Source organism: Chiloscyllium punctatum, chromosome 39 (genome assembly GCF_047496795.1).
Source record: "Chiloscyllium punctatum isolate Juve2018m chromosome 39, sChiPun1.3, whole genome shotgun sequence".
In the NCBI taxonomy this organism is placed as follows: Eukaryota; Metazoa; Chordata; class Chondrichthyes; order Orectolobiformes; family Hemiscylliidae; genus Chiloscyllium; species Chiloscyllium punctatum.
The window spans coordinates 42035596-42043363 of NC_092777.1; the positions used below are offsets into that span (position 1 = coordinate 42035596).

Below are 7768 nucleotides of genomic sequence, written 5' to 3' on the forward strand. Positions count from 1 at the left end.
TACGACAATAAAAATTACCCAAAATGTGCACCAAACGTTCACCCACTAGGTAGAGGGAAGCAAAAATGGATTGCTCTGTAGAAATTAGCTCAGTTGCTGGACAACTGATTTGAAATTCGGAGTGATGCCAACAGCATGGGTTCAATTGTACCAGCTGAGATTGACATGAAGATCCCACCTTCTCAAACTCACTCCTCACTCTACATGGTGACCCTCAAGTTAAACCACCAGTTGTTTCTCTATAATATGACAGCAGCCCTGTGGTCCACTCGGACTATGGCAATTTTACCTGTTATCAATTGACCTACACATCACAAAATATATGCACTCATCTTTTCCTTTTGGTACAAACATTAAAAATTAGTTATCTGCACAGTTCCTAGTATAATCTTATTGATTGCTCCTGTCTTTGCAATTTAGTAATTAACTGTGAGTAAATTCAAGTATATAAACTGATTTATTCTTCCTTTAGAACATAGAACATAGAACATTACAGCGCAGTACAGGCCCTTCAGCCCTCGATGTTGCGCCGATCAAAGCACCCCTAACCTACACTAAGCCACTATCCTGCATATACCTATCCAATGCCCGCTTAAATACCCATAAAGAGGGAGAGTCCACTACTGCTACTGGCAGGGCATTCCATGAACTTACGACTCGCTGAGTGAAGAACCTACCCCTAACATCAGTCCTATATCTACCCCCCCTTAATTTAAAGCTATGCCCCCTTGTAATAGCTGACTCCATACGTGGAAAAAGGTTCTCACTGTCAACCCGATCTAACCCCCTAATCATCTTGTACACCTCTATCAAATCACCCCTAAACCTTCTTTTCTCCAATGAAAACAACCCCAAGTGCCTCAGCCTTTCCTCATAGGATTTTCCTACCATACCAGGCAACATCCTGGTAAACTTCCTCTGCACCCGTTCCAGTGCCTCCACATCCTTCCTATAGTATGGCGACCAAAACTGCACACAAATATTTCAGATTTATACTAAAATTGAATTTAAGAAAGCGTATGCTAACTACAAATGTTGCACCAGTTTATGGTGAGATTTTCGAATCTGAAAACAACTAATAGGATGTCAATTCTCCTCTTGGATTGAAGCTTGTTCTATTTGCTGCTAAAGAGATTGTGGCTGATTTTGGTGCTAACACCAGTTTAGATCAAACCCTTATCCTACATCTTTAAATAAATTTATTTAACAAAATAACATAAAAACCTCTGATTAGAAATTAACAATTGACACAGAATTGATTGCCATGTAAGGAAGAGAGTTGCAAACTTCTATCATTCAGTGTACAAAAGTATTTCCTAACTTCACTCCTGAAATACAAAGGTCTAATTTTTAGGTTGAATCCCCAGGTCCTAGATTACCCAATCTCAAGAAATAGTTTTGATCTAACAATTTAATAATGAATTCCCATAATATCTTGAAGACTTTGATCAAATAATCTCTCAGATTTCCAAATTCCAGGAATTGTAACCTTAGTTTGTGTTATTTTGCCTCATTATTTTATTTAGAGTCAAGCTATCATTCCAGTAAATCTACACTGCACCCTCTCCAAGAACACTGTATCTCAAGAAGTGTGGCATCCAGAAAAAAGTAGGGCTACAAGTGTGGTCTAACCAGGGCTTTCCATAGTTACAGCATAGAGTCTAAACCCCTGTGTTCTATTCTTCTCTCATTCCATTAATATTTTGATATTGCTTTTACACACATTTGGCATTTTAATGATCTTTGTACATGAACCCAACTCTCTTCTGACTTCTATTACTTCTCACTTTCACCATTTAAAAAAAATTCCCAATCAATCCTTTTTATATCTAAAGTGGAAGGTCTTAGGCTTACAAATGAAATCCATTTGTCACAGTTTTGAACATTTTCTTTACTCACAAAATTGAAATAAGCTATGCATTGACCTACATTACTTATAGTATTGCCCAGCATTATCTAACTGGTATATTTGGATATGTGGTTTTCTACAACATCATCTCAATTCTTAATACTACTCTGTCTCCTGCTACTCACAAGAATCTCTTAACTTTGTAAATACTTTCCACTCAATTCCACAGGTTTCAACTTTTGGCTAAGAGTTGTTATGAAGGACTTTATCAAATGCCTTTTGGAAATGCAAAACATAACATCTAGACTTAGACATTCTCTTGTTACTACTTCAAGTATCTTCTAAAAAAAAAAATCGGTCAGGATCACTTGGCATGACCTGAACATTGTAAATCTATGCTCTCTCTCTCTGATCAGTTGAAAAAATGTCATGGTATCAAGTAACTTCATCCTTAGCATTATAGAACAATTTATCAATAAACATACTGTACTTTTCAAAGCAGATTGGCACCCATGCCAAGATTACTGAGAAAGCAGCACAGTTGATGTTCTTATAGTGGTTGCAAAAAAAAAAATTCTTAAATGATTACTCTCCACTAATTTAGATGTGCAAGACTATTTCATAGTGGAAGTACCTTAACTGTCCTGACACCATGATAGCAACACGATCACAAAGTGCTTCAGCTTCCTCCATATAGTGTGTTGTCAGGATGGCACCACGTTGTCTATCCTTGAATGCAGCCCGAATTGCTCTCCTGAAACCAAATTAAATTAATTTGTTTTTTGCCAAATTTAAAATTAAGGCCACCTATCTTGTGTTCACCAAAGCCTTTTGCATAGGCTTACAATATTGTGTCAGCCTGAGATTTAGGAAGGAGGATTTTTGGTTTCAGCATGAGAACCTTTTCCTTTAAGAAACCAACACACCAGCAAGACAAGACACTGTTGTTGTACAATTACATTTTATTCAAACAGCAGGTGTGACTTTTCTGTAAAGTAATTACACCAACTTCAAACTGAACCTGTGACACCATCCATTTAACATGTAGTTCTCTTTAGCAGAGAGATGAAGTTCAAACTACAGTCCTACATAATATCCAAACTTTGCTAATCGTTCTCTGAGTGGTCGGATACAACACCTTCTCAGGGCAGGAAAAGTCCTGAACAAATGCTTTGTTAATAAAATGCTATGCTGCTTATATTTCACATTTTGACTTCTGGTAAACTGAGAATAACTAAATCTTTTTGACATAATCTAATTCAAGCATTCATAGTGACTCTGTAATCTAAAATCTATTATCACAATACTTAGCTTTCATTTAAGCTTTTGTCGTGGTTTGGTATTTAATAAATATGAAACTTGAATATATCTACAACCTTGATGATCTCTCAAAAACTACTGCATTGCTACCAATATGGATATATATTCATAGATGTGATTTTCCACCTGTTCTATTTTCTCTCCAATTGACATTACTTTTACCTTTATCAAAGATTTAGCCATACTCGCAGAGTTTTGCAGATAGATTTCAATGTGAATGTCAAATTATGTCTTGCCTATAATTTTGTACTCCTGTGTGGCCTAATTCCTGTCCAGTTGGTTAGTATGGTCACATGACAAGCTTGGCTAATCAGGAGTTACCAATCCTGAATTTGAATTTATTGTAGCAATCCTTCTTTTGGATTTCCTAATCTTCTTTTGAGAAAAACAGGCAATTTTGACACAACTGGAGTTTCAGGTTATTTGATTTTGATTCATTGTGATTCCACTGTATTTGCCACTTACCACATAAACTGTTTGGATTTAGGATCCATGCCTGTTGATGGCTCATCCAGTAATACAATCTGAGGATTCCCCAACATGCACAGTGCAAAGCAAAGCTTCCAAGGAAAACAGCAGAGTTAAACTTGTTGCAAACACTGCTTACCGAATAATTTAGTCACAGCTGATAAAACAAACTAAGTTCATGTTGTCAGGATCTCAAACAGATACAGTATATCTAAACAGCCTAACATTTCACATACCTATCTGAAGAATATACTGAAAGAAAGAAAACAAAGCATTCTGATGATATCATCCAGCAAAATTATAAGAGACCTATTTAGGCTAAATAGGGGCATTCAATTATCACAGTAAAGAAGTCAAAATATTTATTTAATAGAAGATTTAGTGAGATGAGGGAACTCATTTTGCAACTAGTATGAGGTAGTGGCAGGAACTCTCACGATATTTTCAAGAAGGTATCCAAGTACTTTGTAGGGACAGGACCTGCAGGGTGACAGATCTAGAGCAGGAAGTTTGGAATTAGGCAAGCAGCTCCTTATCAATTGGTACGTAATGTTTCTATGACTTCTATACTAAAGATACAGAGAATTGCAAATCCTACAGTCTTGCTCAAAATGAGTGTAAGGGTTGATATTCTCATCAAATTGTTTAGAAATGTTAAGACATACCTCTCGCGCAGATAGCACTGTAATCTGTGGCTGCTGGGTCAGAGGCAGGGACACTACAATTGCACCACAAGAGCCATTCAAGGGGTGTAAGGATAAATATTTTAGAACAACATGTTCAGGCATGTAATGACATACCTCTGCAGCAAGCAGGACTTGCACCCAAGCTTAGGGTTGTAAAGAGAGATATTTTCTAATCAACCTAATTCAGAGATTTTTAACACACCTTTGAAGCAGGTGGGACTTGAACCTGCACCTTTTCGTTTAGAGGGAAGTATAGTACCACTACACCACAAGAGCCCAGGGATATCAAAATAAACTCAGCAGCTAAAGCTCAATCAGTTTAATCATGGAAAACTATTAGAAAGGATAAATCCAGGACATTAACAGCTATTTGGATAAATATAGATTTTTAAAGAGCAGTTTGTAGTTAAGAGACTGATTGAGCTTTATCATTGGGGTAATGTTGTTGGTGTGTGTGTATGTGAACTTCTAAAAATGTGTTTAGCGGTAGCATGTAACAGGCTAGTCAAAGTTAAATCCCATGAAATGAAGGAACTAGTGGCTGTATAAATATGAAGTTTGCTGAATAGTGGTGAATGTCTTGCTTTCATTAATTGGTTAACATTCAAATCTCAAAGTAGAATAGTATCATTTTCTAGTACTGATGTTTGTCACCTTAGTGTTAATTAAGAGAAGGTCAGGTAACCAGCATTCATTGTAACACCAGTAGTAGACTACGAAGTGATGCAGTTATGCGGTCGTCAGCTACAGTTCTATTCTGAAAGTGCTCTGTATTTTCTTTGGTTTTAATTGACAATTATAAATAACATAGACAATTACTTATTGTAGGTATGATGCTTTTGAAAAACAAAGCAGATAACCAGATGAATGGATGAGCTGACAGATATATACGCCTCAATATCAGCACACAACATTATACATATGCATAAAACATGGTTCATGAACCCAGTTAAGATACAATAACGTGAGTGGTACATACCTTCCTCTTTATCCCACTGGAGACTTTCTTTGTTGATTTCTGGAGATATTCCTTCAGTTCAAGAGCTTTTACAATGCTGCCAAAAAATACAGATCAGTTTATTTCTAACTTCAAATATTGTGAATAGTAACCTTAAAGTGAAACAAATTTTATGCAAGATTCAATTTCTTTCACAATTTTTCATGTAAGACACAAAATCTGATACAGTGATCAGAATGTTATTAATTTGTTTGAAGACTTCATTTAAATTTTCGGATTAAAAGTGTTAGTTTCTTACCGTTTAATAGCATTTGCTGCATCTTCTCTACTGAGTCCCTTGATGGCAGCATATATCTCCAGATGTTCCTGCACAGTAAGCTTAGGCCAGAGTGGGTTCACCTGTGCACAATAGCCTATACTTTCTACAGAGCTTTCTCTTTGCAAATATTCAGTTGAGTAATCCCCCATCAATACCTATAAAACAACAATTTTAAAAATAAGGGACTTAAGCATATTTCAAAGAGGTCACATGAGCTCAAGTAATGAAACATCAATGCATGAATCTGTTAATTGAACAGTTCATACCCAAAAGTTCTGCACTGAGATCAAACTGGCCTAAAACTATATTTGGTGGGATTAATCACTACATTCTTCTGTATCATTTGAGGCTGCATTTATTGGCAATGCCACTGCTAGGTGGAGCTTGCAACTTACACCTCACTGAATGTGACAAAAATAACTCTTGTCTGTTGCACCAAAATTTGTTCCAAGCAAGAAACAAGTAAACCAGACTCCAATACTTTCTTAACATTAAATTTTAAACTAGCAATAAGATCCTGAAAACAGCAACAATTATCATCAGTCTGCAAATCAGCACAACTGCTGCATAATATTGTAACTCAAAAGCTATTTAAACATAGCATTTTCCTGGATCTTACAATTAATTTAAATTTTAATGTTATGTTGACATGATCCCACAGATGCAACTGTACGAATGTAGATGGATGACAGTGTCATTTGTGTATTGGGAAAAGCCACTGTTCACTTTTTTTACTTAGAAAGGATATCAATATAAGTTTAAATTGATGCATTGAATTCACAGCTTAAGCAGTAATTCACTCTACAAAAAAACTAAACAACCAAAGAATTTACACTAGTTGTGGAGGCAGAACAACCCCAGATGAGTTGGAGGCCTGTGACCAGCTGTTGTGTCACAAGGATGGTGCTGGGTCTACTGCTTTTGTCATTCATATAAATGGTTTGGATGTGAACATAGGAGGTATGGTTAGTAAGCTTGCAGATGACACCAAAATTGGAGGTATAGTGGTAGGCTACAACGAAGGCCACCTCAGAGTACAATGGGACCTTGATCAGTTGGGGCAATGGGCTGAGTAGTGGCAGATTGAATTTAATTTAGATGAATATGAGGTGCTGCATTTTGGAAAGACAAATCTGGGCAGGACTTATACACCTAATGGTAAGGTCCTAGGGAGTGTTGCTGAACAAAGAGACCTTGCAGTGCTGGTTAGTAGTTCCTTAAAAATGGAGTCGTAGGTAGATGGGATAATGAAGAAGGCATTTGTGTGCTTGCCTTTATTGGTTAGTGTATTGAGTACTGGAATTGGGAGGTCATGCTGAGGCTGTACAGAACATCGGTTAGGCTACTTTTGGAATACTGCATGCAATTCTGGTCTCCTTGCTGTAGGAATGATGTCATGAAACTTGAAAGAGTTCAGAAAAGAATTTTAAGGATGTTGTCAGGGTTGGAGGGTTTGAGCTACAGGGAGAGGCCAAATAGGCTGGGGCTATTTTCCCTGGAGCATTGGAGGCTAAGGGGTGACTTTATAGAGTTCTATAAAATCATGAAGGACATGAGAAGTAGTGGTGGACGCTGGTACAATTTCAACATTTAAAAGGCATCTGGATGGGTATATTAATAGGAAGGGTTTAGGGGGATATAGGCCAAATGCTAGTAAGTGGGACTGAATTTATTTAGAATACTTGGTCGGCAGGGTCAAGTTGGACTGAAGGGTCTGTTTCCTTGCTGTACATCTCTATGACTGTATCTCCTTCCCCTACAGCTCAAAGTTTGAGTTTGTGCAGCAACTGGAGACACGCTTGTCAGATAGAGCAAGCTGAAGTGTTCCTCGAAAGACACACTTGAAGAGGTGACCACCAAATTTTAACTATACTTAAACTAGATGTAGATAACTATGTGAAAACAACTTACTTAGAAAGAACTAACTATTGAAAGTTTCCACAGACTTGTAAGCATATTTCTTTGCTCATCACCTCAAACAGATAGTTTAGATACAAGAAATTTTAAAACATCTTCTGGATAAAAACTAGTGGGTGGTATTATCATTTAGGATCAATTCCATTCCAGTTTGTCGTCCTATGGTAAGCATTTATTTTCTTAGCTGGTTGTTGAATTATGGTGCAAAATTGAGATCTATTATTTCTCCAATGCTTAAGCCAACAAATCAC

General features: G+C 36.9%; 1 protein-coding gene across 2 annotated transcripts in view; it reads right to left on the reverse strand.

Moving 5' to 3' along the window:
* Positions 1-7768, reverse strand: part of abca5 (ATP-binding cassette, sub-family A (ABC1), member 5) — a 94130-nt gene that overhangs the window by 7187 nt on the left and 79175 nt on the right. For both annotated transcript variants that reach the window (XM_072558538.1, XM_072558539.1), the window contains exons 31-34: positions 5580-5755; positions 5303-5378; positions 3635-3729; positions 2484-2603 (exon numbers count right to left, since the gene is read on the reverse strand). In XM_072558538.1, coding sequence (XP_072414639.1) covers positions 2484-2603; positions 3635-3729; positions 5303-5378; positions 5580-5755 — 467 coding nt within the window. The remainder of the gene's footprint in view (positions 1-2483; positions 2604-3634; positions 3730-5302; positions 5379-5579; positions 5756-7768) is intronic.